This window comes from Colletotrichum gloeosporioides (genome assembly GCF_011800055.1).
Source record: "Colletotrichum gloeosporioides strain Lc1 chromosome Unknown consensus_51, whole genome shotgun sequence".
Lineage (NCBI taxonomy): Eukaryota > Fungi > Ascomycota > Sordariomycetes > Glomerellales > Glomerellaceae > Colletotrichum > Colletotrichum gloeosporioides.
Window position 1 is genome coordinate 56,715 of NW_025544696.1, and position 21,419 is coordinate 78,133.

Consider the following 21,419-nt stretch of genomic DNA (forward strand, 5'->3'; position numbering starts at 1 on the left):
CCCCCCCCAACCCATCCCAAAAAAAAATAAAGACGTTCTTATCAAGCAGTCAAGCTGAATGTTCTTCCACAGGTCATCACCTGATTTCTTGGAACCGGATTCTTCATGATGACTCTCATCTACGCATACTATGTTTTGGTGTATAATTCACTTGCCAGCCTTCCCGACGACGACGGTAGCAATTTGAACTTTTCGCCCCACGGAAGGCATAGTGAGGCCAATCCTATTGACTATCATCTCCTTCTACCTTTCCGAGAGTTTTCGGGTAGACAGTACAGAGCCAATCTCCAATCGCCGACAGAAAGAAGCTTGAAAAAGCATTCAACAAAGTGTGAATCCATTCCTGTTGCTCTTGGCTGTAAGCAATGTGGGCTTTACTGATCATTTCTGCGGTGTGTCCTGGGGCTGTGTGATGCGCAGTCATTTGCTGGCAACGGAACTCTTATCAGCGGATATTTAATCCTTGACTCAGGAATCTCGCCTACCACTGGTTCATCAATGCCTTGGTGCAATTCTTCGGATGCTGCTCTTATTGTTTTCATCTAATTTGCTTACTTTTGACATGGTCATCAGTCTTTGCCCATCATCATACTCGTCCCTCAAGCATCCGGGCCTCGGCTCCAAACACACAGCTCATCCTCATCTGCTTTACTCTGGGTCCGGCGCGAAGCCGGATTCCGAGCCGGCTGCTGCCTCCATATCCTTGAGCGCCTTCTGGCCTTCTTCCGTCGTGGCATCGATAATTTGCTCCTCGAGACTCAGAATACCGGCCTGCGATTCGCAATCTCGTCAGTAAAACATGTCTCATCAAATAGAAGCGTTCGTATCGAAAGAAATGAAAAGAGCCCACTCACCTCGCTAAGCTTGCCGACAATATCCTCCGCCTCGTCAACCTTCATGTTGCCGAGCACCTTGTTCACCTCGTCCAAGCTGCCGCTCTCGAGCGCCTTGCGGAACTCGGCGCTGAACCCCTCGAAAATGGCCCGTCCCTCCTTGACCGCCGGGTCCTCGCTCCCCTCAGGCGGTATGGTAATCTTGATCTCCGTGCCGGGCTCCACGGCATGCAGCTGGATCTGCTCCACACCTTCCGGCTCGTTGGCGCGCTCCTTGACAATTTCCCTCGCGCGGTTCCTGATCTTGCCGTAGGTGTCCTGGACGTCCTTGTAGAACACATCCTGTGCCTGGTGCCCCTTAGTCGTGATGCGCTTGAAGAACATGCCCACGCCATCCTTGCCCAGCGCCCGACAGTACTGCAGCAGCAGCGCCTGGTGTACGCATTGCCGGCAGTAGTCGTCCTTGCCCTCGAGAGCCGCGTCGAACGCGAGGACAAGCAGTCCATCCGTCTCCTTCTCTGTCAAAATCTGCGGGTTGCTCGACAGGTACGCAAGACTGGAAGAGTAATCCGCGGCCTTGATCTGCGCAAATTTCTTCGCGGCGGGCGACGCCTCGATTTCCTCATCATCGTCGTAGGAGGTCTTGGAGTCCTTCGGGGGGAGCGTCTGCGACATGTCAAAGTTGGGGTTGAGCAGCTCCGGCTTGCGCTCCGGCTCCTTGCCCTCTGACTTGGACTTGTTAACGTGCGAGCTATCGAAGCCCGTGTGGATGCCCTCGCTCGTGATCTTGCGGCCCTCCTCCTTCTCCAGTTCGGCGAGCTTGGCCAACAGCTCCTTTTGCAGGCCCTGCACCTTCTTCAAGTGTCCCTCGACACCCTCGAGCATGCCCTGGTAGCGGTTCTCAGGCTTCTTCTCGTCCAGCTCCTTGTTGACCTGGTCCAGCAGCACGGCCATCATCTTGGAGAAGGTAGGCAGGGGCTCCGACTCGGTGTGGACGCCTTCCGGGCGCGGGGGAGGCTGGTCGTCTTCTGGCTTGCCTGCGGACTCCATAACGGCCTGGAAGGCCACCTCGCCAGGGTTGCGCGTCTCTGCCTCGGAAGCGTGGGATTTGAGGGCTTCAAGCAAGCCAGAGATACGCTTCATCAGGCCATCGTTGATGACGCGCTCGTACTTGAGCGTCTCTATCTGGTGCTTCCGTTGTAGTCGTTCTTGGTGTATTTGGTTCTGCTTGGCGCGAATAAAAGAGCGTTTGTCGACATTGGGGTGCACTTCAACGTCCGAGTCGTCGCTGAGCTCCAACGCGTCCTGTGGAGGGTTCTTGATTAGCGGCTGAATGACTGCGGGGTACGGGGACTGCGCGACTTACCCATTTGCTGTAGTCGACAGGCATCTTGGCGGTGTTTGGCGATGCAATGTATGTCGCCAGGAGGGCCTCTGTCGTTGCGGTTCAAAAATCGCTGTGTTGTGGAATGTTCTGGATTTCAAGGGCAGGAGTTGGTTTGGCGCCACTACCTACGGAGCATCATAGGTGCGGGGCAATACCCCGCCGTTTAGATAGGCGCGTCACAGTTGCAGCCAAACAGCCCAGGGCAGCTATGAGGTCAGCAGGACCTGCGCTAGAGACGGATCGTAGACGACCACGGGACGAAGACGAACAATGTCAAGGGGGACAACAGCGACAACGAAGACGACGACAATAACGGAAGACAAGGAAGGACGCTCCATGAGCACTCTCAAGTTTTGTTCCCTTTCTTTGTCTGTTTTATACTGGAATTTCAGAAAACTCCTTCTGAATCAGCGCGATAAATCAATCACTCTGCCGGGATTAAATCCATCCTTCGCAACTCCTCCTTCGCGCACATATCCTCTCTGGTTACTGAGCAATCTAACTCCCTGCACGACTTCATCCGTCGAGTAATGTGTATGCCCAAACACCCAACACCGAACCCTCTCCCAACCTCCTGCCTCCAGTACGTCCGTAGCAAACGCAGAAGACCAAACGCTGCCGCTATGCCTGGGCTCCGACGTCCCCTCCATCGACGGCGCGTGATGCGTGACCACATTGACCGACCTCTCCTCCGGCACATTGCCCAATGCCCTCCTCAACCAAGCGACGTCTTCCAGATGCGCCTCGTTGTGGTCGTCAACCGTCCACGCTTCGATGTGCTCAAAGTCCTTGACCTTGGCCGTCACGGCCGCTCTGGCCTCGTCGGGAACCAGAGACCATAACGTGCATCCCAGAATCGTCACCAGCGAGCCGGGGATGTCAAATCTATCGCGGTGTAGAATGTGAAGCTTCCCTTCTAGAGACGGCTCCATTTCAAGCCGCCGCGCCCGCTCAATCGCGCTGTCGTGGTCAAGGCCGTGGAACTCGTGGTTGCCCAGGACGAGCACCACGCCCTCGAAGCGGTTCGTCTGACGGCGGATGAAACCGAGGTACTCCTCGTAGTCGGCCAAGCTGCCTACGTCTCCAGCAATCAGGAGGTAGGGTGACATGGCTGGAAAGTCAAACGTAGAATACTGGTTGCCAACTTCTAGGTGCAAGTCTGACATATACTGGATGAGCCCCTTCTGGGCAACGCCCATGTTGGCCATGTTGGTTCTGTGATGTGTAATTTCCAGAATCGATTTGAGAATTGTAGTTGCGAATAAAATGTTGGAAAAAACGGGTCTAGAATTGACCAACCACAAAAGATAGTACGACAGGTCTCGACAATTCCAACGTTGATGACCAGAGTTATTGGGTAATTCGTAACGCTCTAAAGATGCATATTCAAGTGTGGCAGTTTTGCCCACCACTCCGCCCTTGGCTCCCTTTTTAGGAGTCAGTACTATGATATGATACATAAAGTTCGCACATACGATTTCGTAATGAATACAGAGACGCATAAGGCTTCTCGTGCCCTCAAACATAAGAGCATCCAAGTCGCTCTCGTCAAAATCTAGATGCCAAGCCAAACTCCGGGTCATTGATTCGATGGTTCCGTGTCTCATTGCATGGTTTTCAAGAAACCATCCAGGTCGAAACTCTCCTCGTACTGGCTGTTATCCCACAGGTCGCCCAGGTCATCAAGCCAAGCCTTCTTGCCGGGCTGCTTGCCTGTAACGACGTCACCCGTTTCGATATCCACCATGTCCTCTTCCCTGCCCTCCATTGCGTTCTTTGGTTTGTCGGATATTAGACTGGGTCCTGTATCTCCCAGGTTGAACAAGTCCAATATTTGATCTGTGTCCATGGTAGACAGGCCTGCATTCTGCTGATTGACGACGGTTGATGCAACGTCGATCTTGAAACGCTGTAGACTGAGAATCTTCTCCTCCAATGTGCCCCTGGTAATAAGACGATAGACGTTGACAACCTTCTTCTGGCCAATACGATGGGCACGATCCATAGCCTGCATATCCTTTTGCGGGTTCCAATCATGCTCGACGAAGATGACCGTGTCGGCACCCGTAAGGTTGAGACCCAGACCTCCGACGCTGGTCGTCAAGAGCAACACATCGTATGATGGATCACTGTTGAACTTGTTCACAATGTCTTGTCTCTTGTTGGCTTCGACTGAACCGTCCAAGCGCAGGTGCGAAACGCCGGGCAGCATGTTCTTGAGGACGGTATTCTGGACCATATCCAGCATTTCCTTCATCTGGCAGAAGATAAGAGCACGATGGGGCTTGATCGGCTGGTAGAGTGGATCATTAGACTCGGCCTCTTCCACGCCAATGCCACAGTCGACAAGCAGATCTCTCAATGCGGTCAGCTTCGGAGCGTGAACCGGATCTTCGAGGCTAGTTCCCTGCTTGTTGAGGATGCGTTGAGTCTCATCGTACATGCTGTGCGTCGGCTTCATGACCATTGCTGGCGAGTTGCAGAGCTTTCGCATGTACTGTAGAGCCTGGAAGATGTGCGACTTGGCATCCTTGTCTTCGCGCCCAGCCTCTTCTTGGAGCTTCTTGCCTTGCTTCCTAGTAAAATCGTCGAACAACTTCTTCTGAAGATCACTCAGGTCGCAGTAGTAGTTCTGCAAGATCTTTGGTGGCAGATCATCAAGCACCTCCTCTTTAAGACGTCGCAAGAGGAACGGAAGTACCTGCTTGTGGAGTGCTTCGATAGCCAATGCACCAGCTTCCTGCTCCTTCGATGATGCCTTGCTGAAACGACTGGCGGCAATGGGCTTGGCAAATCGGTCCAAGAATACTTTCTCCGCCCCGAGAAATCCCGGCATCAAAAAGTCGAACAAAGACCACAGCTCGAGAACGTTGTTCTGGATGGGAGTACCGGTCAGGATAAGACGGTGATTGCTCGCCAATTTCTTGACAGCAATCGTGATCTTTGCCTTGGGATTCTTGATCAAATGACCTTCGTCGAGGATGACATAGTTCCAGTTGTACTTGGCGAGCACTTCTGCGTCGTTGCGGCAGACGTCGTAACTGGTGATGACGATGTCGGTCTTGTCGAGATTGTCCTTCATCGTCTTGCGCTCAGCAGGCACACCGACGTAGGCCGTGACGCTGAGGAACGGGGCATAAGTCTTGATTTCTTGCTGCCAGTGGCCAGACAGCGTGGGAGGGCACACGACCAAAGACGGAAGACGACGAACATCGGGAGCACCGGTTTTGGCGAACTCCTCCGCGCGATTATGGTGATCGCTGGCAACCATGCAAATGGTCTGCAGAGTCTTACCAAGACCCATGTCGTCGCAGAGAATGCCGTGGAGGTGATACTTGTTGAGGAAATGCAGCCAGTTTACGCCATCTTGCTGGTATGAACGAAGCTCGGCCTTGATGGCGACGGGAATCTGGAAACTCTCCACCTTCTTGGGATCGAGCAGTTGCGAAATGAAAGTCCTTTCACGATCTCTACCCTTCAGAAGCTCTTCGGACAGACCTGGAGGGTCTGGAATGCCGGCCTCGAGAGGCACCAGCTTGACCAAGGTGGCAAACGAGGTTGTTGCAATCAAACGAATCTCGTTGTCCGAATCACTCATGCGGCCGAGGACGGGAACGATGAGGAAGATGACATATGGTAGAATGGCGTCGCCCATCACGGCAATCAAGTGGTAGATGGCCTCGATAGCTCCTTGTCGGAAGTTGAGATCGACAGGGTTGCTGATGGAGGGGAGCACCTTTTCGACAAGAGCCGTCATACCCTCCACAGTGATGACGCTGCAGATAGTGGCCATGCATTTCGCTGCCATATAGCGGAATACTGACAATTCGGAATGCAAGGCTTTGATCACCAGCGGCACCTTCTCCATGACGAACGGATGAATGGCTCTGTCGAGAGTTGGCATGAGAGTCCGGATGAGTGACAACGCGTCGACGATTTCTTGACCAAAGGTGTTCTCGGGGTCCCGTGCCTCGGCGGGCAAGTCGCCACTGAATGCCTTGACGAGAGGTTCTTCCATAAACGTTCGCACAGTTGGAACAGCCGTGAGTAGTTCGGCACCATACGTTCTGGACAGGATTTCAAGAGCCTCCTTGGCGCCACGTCTAGTGATGCGCGCCGCCTTGGCTTCCCTCGCCCACTTTGCTGCGTCTGCGTGATCGACTCGGTCTTCTTCCTTTTGCATGGAGAGCACACAATCAGTCTTGGTTGCATGTACGGGGAATTCGGGCGTCTCCGCAACCTCAACACAAGAGAATTTGATGAGGTTGGAGACCACTTTGTCGGCAGGCCCGCGACGGCCCTTCTCATTGAACAGCTGTACGAGACTGGCAATCGTGGCGGAGGAACGACATTGGAGTTCCTGGTTTTCCTCTGTCTTGATGCTGTCCATGATTCCCTTGATGAGAGGACTCGGCTTCTTTGGAAGAACCTTGATCGCAACCAAAGCGCAAGCAGCAGCAGCCTTAATGCGCACATCCCGAGCTTCTTTGGCAGTCCTGGCGTCGGTGATGGCTGATGCGGCCACATCTCTGGCTTCCCCGAGCTGCTGGCTAGCCACTAAGCGTTGTCCGGGCGACATTGCCTTTTTGAGCTTGTCAAAGTCTTCGCCGACGACTTTGTCTGCGACGGCGATGGAGAAAGCACCAGGCCCAGCTTGCTCGTCTCCCTGAACCAGAACGGCGAGTGTAGGGAGTCTGCCGCTTGAGACCTTGCCATGATCGCGGAACATGTTGAGAAGTTGCTGACACTGGGATCGTACGCGATGCATGTAGCTGACTAGGTCTCCGTAATGAGAGGGCCGCTCCGCCTCAATAATCTTTTGCAAGGGTGCCACAAATCTCTGAGGTCCTTCGGCTGCCGTGTTGTTCTTGGCGTACTCGTCGATGACCATGCAAGCCGCAAGCTGTGTGGAGGCGTTCCTGTCTGCGAGACCACTGGTGATGAGCTGATCGTACTCTGCCATGTGGCTGTTCGGAATGAAGGACATGATCAGGCCCATCGCCTTGGCAGCCGAAACTCGCGAACGGATGAGTGTATCCATGCCAACCAAGTCGACGTCTCCTTGGATCATGTGGCCGTCAACATCATGTGTATGCGTCGCGACGGGCGCGTCATCGGTCTTGGCAGACTTCCGACGGCGCTTGGTGGCTCGTTCAGGACCCTCAGGAGATGATGCCTTGCGGGCGGGTGTTGCAGTGACTGCCGTGTAAGTGCCGCCTGAAGGTCTCTGGAAGAGATGCGCAGGCATGGGTAAGGGATGCCGCGACACGCCAACGGGATGTAGAGTTAGCGTCATCAAAGGGTCGACGTGGGCGGCAAACTCATCAGCCAAAACGTCAGGAGTCTGCGAAAGAGATCGCACAAGGGCTGTCCACACATCAATGGACATGTTGAGGGTTTCACGGTCTCTCTCGACAAGGATATTTTGGAAGATGAGGCGCAGAATCCTGCCGTTGAGCCAGCCGCGAGAGTTCTGGGCGCCGAGGTTGGCGAATGTCATGAGCGCTTTCAATACAGCAAGTCGGACGGACGTGATTGTGTGTCGAAGGAAGGGGTAGAGTCGCGGTACGAGCAGAGTGAACGAACGCTCTTCATCTTGCGCAGCAGATGTTTCCATGGCCTGTAGAACCTCGGGGTAGCTGCAGAGCGTCGCAAGAAGGTCCATAATCTTTCCAGTACTTGCGCTCAAGTCATCGCCGAGATCTGCGAGACTTCCCCACATGATGTTGATGAGTCCGTCGATAGAGCCAGGGCGCATTGTGACGAATTCCTTCGCCATCGGCAAGAGCGTGGCAGCACTCACTGATCTGACATCGTCGTCGTGTTCCTCCAGACCCTTCATGACGAGACGTACGACTCCGTCAATCATCTCATTATCTTCCAAGAGCAGGTCTTTTCGGACAGCAACGACATATCGAAGACCGACCATGCCACCGTGACAAACCGACCATTGGAGCATTTCAAGATGTAGATCATCTTGCATGACCATGCGATAGAGGATCTTGTAGATGCCGTGGACTGAATCTGCCGGAACATGTCGAAGGACTGAGCCAAGGGATTGACCAATCGTTTCGCGAATTGGTGCCACGGAGGTATCCGAACTGTAGTCAGTGAATCTGTCCAACATCAAGACACAGCAGAGTCGGCAAGCCAAATCGTCGAGCCATGCCTGGTTCAAGCGGTTGTTCTCAGCTCGAGACTTGGATCGTATCCTGCCGGCTCCAGCACCATGGACACGAATTACTTCACGTATGCCCATCGCGGCTCCATGCCGTGTCTCCCAGGATGGGTCGAAAAGATCCACCTTCAAGAAGTCGCATAGTCGGTCGTAGGGCCATTCAGCACCCTCCATGGTCTCGTCTGCCTCAATCTCAGATTTGATCGGAATCACGGGCCCCTTGAATTCGCTGACAACTTTTGACTCCTCATCGACGTCGGCCGGTCTATCCAGGTTGAAGTAGTCGTTGACCTTTCCATTCTTTTGCTTTGAATCGGCATCGGGCATCGGTGTGTCGTCAAAACCCTCTGAACCAGCGGTGGTCGTCCTCCTAATGGAAAGATCTCCAAATCCGCCCTTTCCTTGAGCGGCCTTCTGCAACTCTCTTTTGCGTTTTCTCTTCAGCACATTGAGTTGCCTTGAACTCAATCCTGCTTCCTCTGCCGGTTGACTTTGGCCTTGGGAGGCGTTCTCCTTGCTTCCGTTGTGACCGTTGGCTGACTCTTGGGGAGTCATGGGACTGTGGTCCTTCTCCACGAGGACGGGCATCTCGGCGTCCTCGAAGACCCTGCCAAGGAGACCTAGTCGTCCGTTGAGGGTCTTCTTTTGGTGTGCAAGTCGTGCAGAGGGGTCTAATGAGGCCAAGGCGAAATCGATGTTGCCGCCTCGTAATAATTGCCGGCCATGCTTGATGATGTGCTCGACGTTGAGCGTCCCTAACTTCAGGAGCTCATCGGTAGCAAAAGATGGAACGTCCTTCTCCTCCTCCTTCTTCACGTGGCCGTTCTCCTCCGGCTCGTCTTTCTTTATTGGCGCAGAATCTCCCTCATCCTCATTCGGGTCATAGAGAGGTGCGTTTTCAATGATCTTGCCAATGGCCTTGGCAGCTGTTGATCGTGTCTCCCATTCCTTATGTCTAAGATAGGGGACAACTCTGGAAAGAAGGTTGAACAGCTCATCTGGGTGCTGCTTCTGCCAGTCAGCCAATTGATTGACAGCAGTGTCACGAATGAGACGGGTGCTCCCCGTTTCGAGAATCCTGCAAGATGTCAGCTACCTTCTGAACGACGAATGTGGTAACCCCTTGAAAGACGACTGTATCCTGCGACGATCCACATGACGAGCGCATGGAACGTGACAAGCGGATGTGCCTGGGTTGCAGTGTGGATTTACTCACGTGACCAATCTGTCAAGTCTGTAGTAACAAGGTTAGTGCTAGTTCTAGCATAAGATCGCGGGCGATCGCGATGATCGGATAGAAGAAAACGCACCTCGACGCCATCTTGTATTATGATGGACTTGATGGGAGTTTCATCATAGGTTGGGCTTCTGCTGGCGTGTTAGCGGCGTCTCAAGGAGCTCGTTGTGTGAAAGTGGATGAAGGGGGCATGACGGGTAAATGGGTGTCGGCATGGATGGGGCGAAAAATAAAGAATGAGAAACGTGGAAGTCTAAACACGTGGTGTATGCCATCCTGACTTGCCCAAACGAAGGTGATGCACTTTGGGTTGAGTCTGAATCATGACAGCTGGGGAAGCTGATGGAGGTGGGATGACACGGATAATGGAATGCGTTTGCGGTACAGTCATGGAGACGTGCCGGACCGAGCGTTCCAATCAGAAGGCGAATGTTGTAGAGATATGAGAGAAAGGGTGCCTTGTGCAAATGACGGGGCAGGACAGATGCCGGCTAAGAGAATAAGATACGTACCTGTCTCTAGAGCAAGCGGGTGGGAGTGATGAGCATCAGTCTGGATGGGGCCAGAGAGCAATCGCGATCCCGTCCACTGCGGATCAGGCCGAGTCTTGTTTAAGAACAAGCGGCTACCTTGCATGCATCGGGCAAGCAGGATCCAATTGATGTCGCCGTGCCGGGTCGAGTCGGACTTTTAGACCCGAGACCGAGAGATGGCAGCAGTCGACAGACTAGTTGATGGCAAGTTGTCGTTGCGATGCAAGCGTGATGCGCACGAGAATCGATTGGTGATGGTGATGATTCGAGGTGGGTGTCTGTTGCGCGCACGTGGTGATTGCAGACCGGGGCGAGGAAAGAAGGCACCGGGAGAGGTGAGGCTCCAGAAGGCAAGAGGGACGACGCCTTAAGTGGGAAGGAAGCGACGCGCCTTTGGGTGGATAATTGGATGCAGTGGCGGGCAGGTGCGAGGCGGGAATGCAGTGCTGCTGCTTGTTGGTGCTGCTGCGGTGGCTTAAGGATAAGGGATCTCAGCTGCAGTTGCCTGTCGTGGTGCTGTTGGTTGCCTGTGGTTCTGGCTAGGCGTGGACCGTTGAGCCAATCAAATGATGCGATCCGAGGCTGGATGGGGTCCGGTTGAAAAAGGGCAGCACCTCTGGTGGCCGCGGGACTGCGCTCTGGAGGGAAAATTTGGGGTGGAGGGGCCCGGACAGTCTTAAAGGTATGCCTGCAGTACTTTTATAATTACCCGTGGGCCCGTGAGAGAAAAAAAAAATGGAAGGAAAGCCAGCCGTTCCTTCACGCAGCGACGGTGTCTCGCTTAATTTCCTTAGCGTCATCTGGCGCCCCTGGTCCGCCTCCACTCCCCAGCAAACAATAACCCCTGCCGGCTGCTGTCGTCGTCGTCCTCTCCGGCCTACTGCCATTTTGTATCTGTCTATCCAGTGCCTCTGACCTTACACTGACACTTCGATGTAGAGGTGTGCCTCGCTGCCTCATGTCACCACCTATCTCATCGTCCCTTTTCGTCCAACCCGCATCCCTTCAAATCGAGTCCCCTGCTCTGCTGCTATTCGCAAGGTAACAAAACACGGCGGCTTACAACCAGCTTTGCGCCTGTAGCTCAATTTCTCATACATCAGGGTACTCTGTTTAGTCGCATCGTGAGTTTGCAGAACCACCTCTACGACGCGGCTGCTATCTTTATCCACTTCACAGTTTTCAAGCGTCATCAAATCCAACCACGTTGCCAATATTTTTGTATCCTTGGCGCCACCCGCCAGCGCCAGATCTGATAAAGGTTGAAGATACTGGTGTATATATGAAGCCGACGAGCACTCGAGCAGCCTCGCCGCTCGACTGACACCAACGGTTTAGAAACGCTTTGGAAAAAGCCGAGAACGGTATAATCAGCGTTTCACACACATACCTTTAAGAGCCTTGAACCTTTCTATTTTGAGTTTATACTGTCTCTGCCATCATCCCCACGCTCAAGGTTCCCGCTCGGCACTTACCACAGCGACAGAGCCTATCATGATCCTCGCCCACCGCTAACGGGCTATCTCTGAAAACTGCGAATCGGAGTCCAGTTTCCGCATGTGTCATCATGCCTCTCTCCCTTGCGTGAGGTGACGGGTGAGCTTGGCTCAATGTCTCGACTTTTTCTGGACTAGACGAGACCCAACCCACGGCAGATCTCTAAGAGTCTCTCTGGTAGACGACCTTCCGCACATACCAGACGTTGCCCCCTTGCCACCAAACAACGGAGCGTGGCTTTTTCTTCATGAACTGGAGCTAAGTGAGAAGAGTGAATGATCGAAAGACTATGTCAACGGCAGACTCTGCGTCTTCCATCGCATCTGAACAACAAGTCAGATTGGATAGATCTGCCCATGGCTGTTAACCCGAGCCTGCGATTAACATGCCAGGCTACCCCTTGGAGACTAGCTCGGACAGGCACCTTAGGTACACACAGACAGGATGCATTTTTTCGCCTTATTGGCAGCATTGGGCAGTAGGCAGTCTCTCACCATATCGTGCCTCTCGAAAATCCGACGACTGGACTGAAAGAGACGGTGGAGGACTGGATGGCCCTCCGGTTCAGATAGATTGATGGATTGAGTGCTTATTTTGATGGACGAGATGGATGGGAGCCGGATTGGCGGCGATGGGCGGGCTGCGGATGCGGATGCGACTGTTGCTGGCACTGGCGATGCAGGAGACGGCGCGAGGATCATCACAGGCATAGCTAAGGCAGGGCGTGCAGCTGCGGCCACGGCCAGTCCTGGTTTGATGCCTCGAACTGGAAATAAGCTGGTTCGGCTGGCACAAAAGACGTGGGGTAAGGTTGGGAATCTTGGCAGTACCGCAGGGTCCCAAGTTTTTGGCGTTCCAGCGGCACGCCATCTCTGATTCGTTTTGGGTCATTCTCTCTTTTTTTTTTTTTTTTTCCTTCTCTGTCTACCCGTCCTCTCCTCTCGATTTAGAGAAGCTTGGTGTTATCAGAGAGTATGTGGCCGACGGCCAATTCCTCTGGCTGTCGGGTCGCTGCTTTGCTGTGTCGTAGGGTATCACTGACATGGAAGTGACAATGGAACCAGCCAGTGCAATTGAGACTGCCCCGATTACGATGGCCTCATTTCACATCGAGCTCCGCCTGTCCCGTCCGTCCCTGGTTGTTCCAGGGCGACCTGGAATGTCTTACCCGCCTCGGCCATTCTGCCCCTGCCTCTGTCTCTGTCAGTTGTCATGCCCTCTCTCTCGCTCTCTCTCTTTCTCCAGAACTCGGTCTTCCCTCTCTCGTTTCCACCCATCATAGATTGCGTTCCTACATCCACGAATTCTTGGTTGGGGATCCAGCGAGTGAATCGCCTCAACTTTGGCAGCTGTGCCGACACCTTATCCAGCTGCAGTGATACGTGGTCTCTCAGCCAGTTGTTGGCAGGGAAATGTACCTTACGTGGACGCTGCATCGACCAAAATGGTCAGTGCGCGTAGCTCGACAGCGACCCGACCGGGGTGCATATGGGATGGATCCAGCTCTATCCATGTTGAAGCTCAAACTAGTCGTTGATCGCCCGGTATCATGAATGCTGCTCAGGCACACCGACACGCTCACGCGGTCGCCCGGCGCACCCACAGTCTAGCACCTTTCCCGACCTTGAGACACAGACAGCTCTCTGCATGCGCACTGGCGCCGGCTCTGGCAACCAGATGGAGGCCAACGCGGAAGTGTCGGATCGCTGCGCTGAACCCTTACGTGAGCTCCATGGACCTCCGCGTCTCCTTCGCCAGCCCCCGAGAGAGCTGCCATGCTACCCAAGAGCGGTAGCTCGTCAGGGACGCCTCCACACTCAACCATCCATCACCCACCGGCTGCAATCCACCCTCCTCTGGTAATGTCTGTCTCGGCGAGGATGGTGGCAGGTATTCCTCTGACGAGTCTCTGGTATTTTGGCGGAGATTCGCGGACATATCTGCCGGAGTCAGTCATCCCAATGCGACGAGCACTATGGTCGGCGCGTCCGACTCGGACCGCAGTTTCAACCACCGACTGACGAATTCTCAAGCCCCCAGTCTGGCCATTTCAAGGTTCATACGACCACGAGCGCCGTGTTCTAGTGGCTAGGTAAGGTAGTTTACAATCAGGCTGAGCCAACGAACGACCGAACGGCCGCAGCCGCGTGAAAGGTCAGCCAAAGCCGTGGATAAGCTTAGAGAACAACCAGACGAATTTGAATTTGCCAAGATCGAGTCAGCGTGCCCGCGAATGACGGGGTTTTCCTCTCTTCAGGTTACCGAGAGAGGAAAAGCAGGGAGCAGCAGCCAAAACAGGCCGTCTCGGTACTTGAATACCGCCAACAGAAAAAAAACGCCGTTGTCAAGTCCGACTCAAAGAATCCCATCTGCGGCTCTTAAGCCACTAGGAGGCAGTGGTTATTAGGCTCCTTAAGCGGGACGGGATGAGCGTCGTGCAACCGTCTGGCCGGGACGTTGACATGGCCGATTAATATACAAACCCGGGGTAGAGTCACAGTGTATGCACTGTCTAGCACGGGTTCCGCACTGTCCACTCACGCCGGGCACTTGTTCCTCAGGCACGCGCCACCTGCCAAATGAGCGCACCCCAGATTTGACGCGCCTCCATCTCCCACGTCCCACGTCGAGGGTATCGCGGTTCCCATCCCAGACGCGTCAATCCCCACCATCACCAACAACCCGTCGCAGCTCCTGGGCAAACCGATGAAAATCTTGCGCGACGCTTGATCAAGCCCGTCAGCGACTTCAACCGCGCAATCTCGCTGCCCTTGAGGCTGCACCCTCTCCGCTACCATGTACATTAAACAGATTATCATCCAGGGCTTCAAGAGGTTTGTGCGCTCTTTGCGACAACAATCGCCGAACCTCACCCCGCTGACCCAATCGCAGCTACAAGGACCAGACCGTCATCGAGCCCTTCTCACCCGGCACGAACGTCATTGTCGGTCGCAATGGATCCGGCAAGAGTAACTTCTTCGCTGCGATCCGCTTCGTCCTCAGCGATGCATATACCCAGATGACCCGCGAAGAGCGGCAGGCCCTGCTGCACGAAGGTTCCGGCTCCGCCGTCATGTCGGCGTACGTCGAGATCATTTTTGACAATAGTGACGAGCGCTTCCACGGCGGAGGCAAGGAGGTCATTCTGCGCCGCACCATCGGAACCAAGAAGGACGAGTACTCGGTCGATCGCAAAGTCGTTACAAAGACCGACGTCATCAACCTGCTCGAGGCAGCCGGCTTCTCGAGGTCGAATCCTTACTACATTGTCCCTCAGGGTCGCGTCACGGCGTTGACGAACATGAAGGAGTCCGACAGACTCACATTGTTGAAGGAGGTTGCGGGTACTCAGGTCTACGAAGCGCGTCGAACCGAGTCGCTGAAGATCATGAACGAAACGAACAACAAGAGAGAAAAGATTGACGAACTTTTGGGTTACATCAAGGAGCGTCTGGCCGAGCTGGAGGAAGAGAAGGAAGAACTTCGAGGCTTTCAAGACAAGGATCGCGAGCGCAGGTGTCTCGAGTATGCGCTTTACTACCAGGAGCAGCAGCAAATTCAGGAACAACTCGACCGCATCGAGAACATCCGTCAGAATGGTCTAGAAAACACCGATTCGATTCGATCAGAACTGAAGGAGGCCGAAAAGCTTGTCACCAAGTTTGAGACCGAAATTCACAAGCTGAGGAAAGAGATGGATATGGCCAAGGTCGAGCGCCGCCAACTCGAGGAGGATCGTCGCGAAACTGCAAAGGCCAAGGCGAAGGCAGAGCTGAAAGTCAAGACGTTGTCTGATGGACAGTCAGCGGCTGTTCAAGCCCAGCAGCAACACGAGGCTGACCTCGCAGCGACCATCGAGGAGATCTCCGCGAAGAAGCAAGAACTCAACAGCATCGCCCCGGAGTTTATCAGACGAAAGGCCCAGGAATCGGAGAAGAAGCAGCAGCTGGACACTGCTGAAGCTGCACGGAACCGTCTGTTTACCAAGCAAAGCCGTGGATCCCAATTTAAGAACAAGGGCGAGCGTGATAAGTACTTGCGAGCCGAAATCGAGGATCTCCACTCCAGACTCATGAGCCACAAGGCGAACAAGATGGAGGCCGACGAGGATGTCACCAGAACGGAGAACGCCATCAAGCAACTAGAAAGTGAGGTTGCCAATCTCAGAGAGCAGTTGCAGAACTTCAATGGAACTCGCCACGAGCTTGCAGAGGAAGAACACAAAGCGAGAGAGATTTTGGACAAGCTCGACGATGAGAGGAAGGCGCTAGTCCGTCAGGAGGAGAAGCTCGACACCGTTCTGTCGGATGCGCGACAGGAGAGGGAGCGCGCAGACCGCGAGCTTAGCACGATGATGGACAGAGACACCGCGCAGGGTCTTGCTACCATCCGTCGCCTGAAGGCCACCGAGGACCTCCCTGGTGCCTACGGGACGATGGCTGAGCTGCTTGAGGTCAGCGACACCTACCGACTTCCCGTCGAGCAGATTGCCGGCAACAGCTTGTTCCACTACATTGTGGACACTGACCAAACGGCGACATACTTGACCAACCACCTGCGCTCGTCATACGGCGGTAGGCTCACCTTCATGCCACTCAACCGGCTTCACCCAAGGCACATCAACATGCCACGATCTTCAGACGGCATCGTCCCTCTCTTGAGCAAGATCAACTACGATCCCACATTCGAGAAGGCATTCCAGCAAGTATTCGGCAAGGTCGTCGTGTGCCCGAACCTGAGCATAGGAGGTCAGTACGCGAGGAGTCACGGCGTCGATGCTATTACCCTCGACGGTGACACGACCAACAAGAGAGGTGCCATGACTGGTGGATACATTGATCCCAGGCGATCTAGGCTCGAGGGAGTTCAGGCTGTCAGCAAGTGGCGCGATGAGTACGAGCGTCTGCTTGAAAAAGCCAACGAGTTCAGAACTCTGATCGAGCAGAAGGATCAAGAAATCACCCGCGCCTTGGGTGACGTCCAGAAGGCTGCGCAGAAGCTGCGGCAACTGGAGGCTGGCTTTGATCCTTTGAGACACGAGCTGAACAACAAGAACTTCCAGCTTGAGCATGAGAAGAAGCGCTTGAGCGACGCCCTGAGACACCGCGAATCAGTCGAGCGGGACATGAGGGTGTTCACCGAGAGCCTGGCAGCCGACGAGGCTGAATTGGCGTCTGATTTCAAAAAGGCCCTCAGTAACGCTGAGGAGAAGCAGCTGGTTGAGTTGGACGCTCAAGTGCAGAGGCTCCAGAAGGAATGGAACGATGCCAGCAAGAAGAGACGTGATGCCGAAAGTCGCAAGCAAATTCTCGAGACAGACATCAATCAGAACCTGCAGCTGCGTCTTGATCAGCTGAACAGCGCAGCTTTCGAGAATAACACTTCGTCTGGCGAGTCCGGTAGTCTTAAGGAGGCTCAGCGCGAACTCAAGAAGCTCCAGAAGGAGACCAAGGCAAATGAGGCCAAGATGCAAGAAATCGAGGCTAGAATTGAAGATCTTGGTTCAAAGCTGGACCGTCGGGAGGCCAAAAAGGCGGAACAGGAGGAGATCCGCGCCACGGTCGCTGCGAGGGAAGCCAAGCAGCGCGGTGCGATCGAAAAGAGCATGTCCAAAAAGGCTGTGTACACGGCGCAGGCTGCCGATGCTGCGAAGGCCATCAGAGACCTTGGCGTTCTGCCTGAAGAGGCCTTCGACAAGTACGAGAACATGGACCCGCGACAGATCGACACCAGGCTCAAGAAGGTCCGCAATGCGCTGAAGAAGTTCCAGCACGTCAACAAGAAGGCTTTCGAGCAGTACAACAGCTTTACTCAGCAACAGGATCAGCTCCTCAAGCGTCGCAAGGAACTCGATGCCTCTCAGGAGTCCATTGAGGAACTCGTTGCCCATCTTGATCAACGTAAGGACGAGGCTATTGAGCGTACATTCAAGCAGGTGTCCCGCGAATTTGCCACCATCTTCGAGAAGCTCGTGCCGGCCGGACACGGTCGCTTGGTTATCCAGCGCCGTACCGATCGTCGTGTCGACCCCGACGAGTCTGATGAAGAAGCTAGAGGCAGTGTCGAGAACTACACTGGTGTCGGTATCAGTGTGTCCTTCAACTCCAAGACCCTCGACGAGCAGCAGAGAATCCAGCAACTCAGTGGCGGTCAGAAGAGTAAGCCAACCGCTCCCCCCTTTGCTCACCCATTACTAACTTGCCAACTCAGGTTTGTGTGCCTTGTGTCTCATCTTCGCCCTCCAGCAGACGGAGAGCAGTCCCATGGTCATCTTTGACGAAGTCGACGCCAACCTGGATGCGCAGTACCGTACCGCCGTCGCCAGCCTTCTCCAGTCCATCTCTCAGGACGCCGGCACTCAATTCATTTGCACCACTTTCCGTCCCGAGATCGTTCACGTTGCCGACAAGTGCTACGGTGTGACTTTCCACAGCAAGACGAGTTCTATTGACTGCGTTCCTACAGAGGAGGCCCTCAGCTTCGTCGAGGGCGTTGCCGCTGGCAAGTAGGCTGTGGATATTGGTGAAGTTGTACGTGCCACTGCTCGTAATATGGGTATGAGGAAGCCGGGCTCATCTGGGAAGTGATGGGGTCAACCGGGCATGGCGTTGCGGCGATTTGTGGTGGATGGTTGCTGATTGATATCACAAGGCTTGTTTACCTTTGAGGAGTGTTCTCCTGGCTGCCATGTCAATGTGGCAGAATGACTTTGTCTTAGACTTGTGCTCGTTTCACGGCTTTATAACGACTTTTTACTGTCTCATTTGACGTATTCCTGTGCCTTATGCTGTGCCCCTTGTACGCGTCGCAACGGTCTATGTACTTCGGGGAGATTGAAAACCACCAAGTTCTAAGCGCTTCCATTGCCATCCAAATGATGATTTCGACCATTCGGACCCTCCTCTTGGCGCTTCCTTGTCCAATAAGCGCAAGGGCCTGACAGCAGACCATCTACATCAAGTTAGACGAATCGGACTGTATAATTAACGGGCAATTTGTCAACTGACACTATTCGCAGCTCCCCAGCCCGGCATACCATGGCTTCACTGGCAACCCTTCCGAACGAGCTTCTGGACGCCATTCTCCTTGAGATTCCCGCCGCCGATCTCGTCAGCCTTACACAAACATGCCGGAATCTACGCTCGGTTTCTCTGCCATTGGCTTATCGCGATATTGCCATCACTTCAAACGGCTCGACCAATGATCGCCTACCAAGAATCATCTTGCTTCTTCGAACCGTCCTGGAGAGCCCTCGCCTTACAAGACACATCAAAAGCCTGCGGCTGTTCACAGGAGAGGTGCGCCGTTCAGACACTTTGGCCCATGAGCGGGCGGAAATTCTCACCAAGTGGAACGGTCCTCCGCTTCTTGCCGGCGACATGAGCGGCACGCTGGTCAGCAAAGCCGTCCACGAGACGCAATCATCGTGTGCTGCTGACAGGATCACGGCGATCTTCGATGGCGACCTTGCCGCCGCCTCAGCACTGATCCTAGCGCGTTGTGAACAGCTGGAGAGTGTGACGGTAGACCACGAATTCGCCCGGCAGGGAGCCAAGTGGCTGACGGCGGTCTTTCGCCATGGACTGGGGGCTCTGAAGGACGACACCCGTCCGCCGACGTTCAGCAACCTCACAAAGCTTGACATCACCTGCTATCCTAGGCGCGACGTTCCTCACTACTGGGATCACATTTCGAAAGAGCTATTCATGCTGTCCTTGTATCTGCCCAAGATCAAAAGCCTGCGTCTTGGGAGAACTCCTCGGATCGATGCCTGGGATGAAGACGCTCAACGCTTCGACGTCGCATGGCCGTTTCCTGCGGCTCCCGGTGCGGCGAGTCTCACAAGCCTACGTCTCGATCGCTCGGCGACAACTTTCAGCGGCATCGAAGAATTGCTGAAGCGAACACCTAATCTCCGATCCTTCTATTTGGACAACTTCTTTCCAGAGACGTATCGTCAGGATTCACGCATTTTGCGGCAGGCACTGCAGCATGTACGGCGCACGCTGCTGCATCTGACGATCAAATACAAGGTTACCAGTGAAGACTACCCCGACGCGGACAGCTTGGTTTATCTGGTCTGCGGAAGTCTCGGCTCTCTCCGGGACCTCGAGGTGCTGGAGGAGCTGGACGTTGCGCTGTGTGTCTTCTACGGCCAGGACAGAGACTTGCAAGCGCTGCCGTCGCTGTCAGAGGGTTTGCCCCCAAATCTCAAGCGCTTTACTGTCAATGACAGCTTATGGGGCTACAATACCTTTTATGAATGGCCGACCCATGTCTATGTGCCGCTGCTGCGGGCGTTCCTGGGTGGCGGCTGGAGGACGGGGACTCCGCAACTGCAGGAGTTTGCGTTGGACGCAAGATGGCTGTGGAATGGAACTGATCACGAGTTGACACACGACATGCGGGGACTCCGTAAAGTCTGCGAGGAACAAGGGCTGAAGTGCACTCTTCCTGATTACATGGATGACGATGAATTTTTGGCCGAAGCGGAGGGACCCTTCATGAGCTGAGGGGTTGTCGTCGACTCTTGAGAGGAAGTTGGCAGTCGGTGATACGCCATTCAAGCTTTGACGGTCGAATACTCTTCACAAAAACCCTGGCTAGGTGACTTCATTGCATCTAGCAAATATCATACCCTGGTCATGGCAGCCTCTTGGACTGGCTGGCCTCGGTCAAGATCCCACCTCATGTTATTGGCCGGCAACGAATATATGCTTATATATGAAGGACAATGTGTCCGTCGCTATACTATGCTCGCCTTCTTTCTGTCGTCCCCTTGAGATTTGTTCGTCTTAGCCAGCCACGAGACCAAATGTCGGAGAGACGCATCGCTGGCCCTTGCTCTATGAGAACGCAGTCGATCAGACACCCGCCATGCACTACTGCCTGGGTATATATCCTACCCAGTGTCCAACGCAACATCCTGCTGGGAGGGTTCTTGAATAAACCAAGATGCTATAATTTCGGAGACTTGCCGCTCCAACATCAATGATAGAGGGGCTGTGAGTACTAAAGATATCAGTCTTGACAACGAGTGTTTTCGCATCAATGATTGCCGCTGCCCCAAAGCGGCGCGCAATTACACAGACACACGACTCACAGGCTACAACGATACACATGTGTCTATTCAACTAGTTGTTTCACCTCCACATAGTAAGATGACTTAGCCGTTGCTGGACAGCGGGCGTCATCAGTAGCCTAGGACAGAGTGCGAGAGCAAGACTGTCCATGCCAGTCGAAGGGCAAATCCGTCACAATGAGGGGCCCTTGTCAACTGGGTCTATACTACACGCGACAGAAGTGTTGCAAACACGTTCAAGAGAATAGGTGAGAAGCAATGACAGTCCTAGACTAAGGTATGTTCAGCGAGATATGTCGACAAGGTGAAGTCTTTCTTCAAGGACTCTTTTGGAGTTTCTTGAAATCATCATGTATGAGCATTACTCTTTGCCTAGACCATCCGTCCTGCTTTGATTCTGAGCCTGTAAGCTGTAATCAATCACCATGCAAGCAGGACACATCTTACTGTGGCCGATGATAACATGCACCTAAACTCGGGTACAAATCTTGGGGCTGGCGGGCAGGAAGCCTGTGCAAATAACATTGAAACATGAAGTCGATTGTGGATGCAGAACAAGTGAGCTGTGAGCGCCATCATCGGGGCCTCATACGGCAAACCAATCTCGCGCGGTGCAGGATACCACCATAGCATCCAATCTCCCCATTACCTCAAATGGCAAATTCTCAGAAG

At 54.0% G+C, this 21,419-nt stretch overlaps 4 protein-coding genes across 4 annotated transcripts; 2 read left to right on the forward strand and 2 right to left on the reverse strand.

The window, feature by feature from the left end:
* Positions 1–648: 648 nt before the first annotated feature.
* Positions 649–2,223, reverse strand: GCG54_00007835 (Hsp90 co-chaperone Cdc37; the record flags this gene model as incomplete). Its single annotated transcript, XM_045407812.1, has 3 exons — positions 649–771; positions 855–2,138; positions 2,200–2,223. 3 exons carry the CDS (start codon positions 2,221–2,223, stop codon positions 649–651), a joined length of 1,431 nt encoding a protein of 476 aa, XP_045263201.1.
* Positions 2,224–2,627: 404 nt separating this feature from the next.
* Positions 2,628–9,719, reverse strand: GCG54_00007836 (putative helicase mot1; the record flags this gene model as incomplete). Its single annotated transcript, XM_045407813.1, has 3 exons — positions 2,628–3,435; positions 3,873–9,476; positions 9,709–9,719. 3 exons carry the CDS (start codon positions 9,717–9,719, stop codon positions 2,628–2,630), a joined length of 6,423 nt encoding a protein of 2,140 aa, XP_045263202.1.
* Positions 9,720–14,461: 4,742 nt separating this feature from the next.
* On the forward strand, positions 14,462–18,174 carry GCG54_00007837 (Chromosome segregation protein sudA; the record flags this gene model as incomplete). The annotated part of the gene is made up of 3 exons (XM_045407814.1): positions 14,462–14,499; positions 14,558–17,823; positions 17,876–18,174. The coding sequence occupies 3 exons, from the start codon at positions 14,462–14,464 to the stop codon at positions 18,172–18,174; spliced, it is 3,603 nt and encodes a 1,200-aa protein (XP_045263203.1).
* Positions 18,175–18,702: 528 nt separating this feature from the next.
* Positions 18,703–20,178, forward strand: GCG54_00007838 (uncharacterized protein; the record flags this gene model as incomplete). The annotated part of the gene is made up of 1 exon (XM_045407815.1): positions 18,703–20,178. The coding sequence occupies one exon, from the start codon at positions 18,703–18,705 to the stop codon at positions 20,176–20,178; it is 1,476 nt and encodes a 491-aa protein (XP_045263204.1).
* Positions 20,179–21,419: the final 1,241 nt, after the last annotated feature.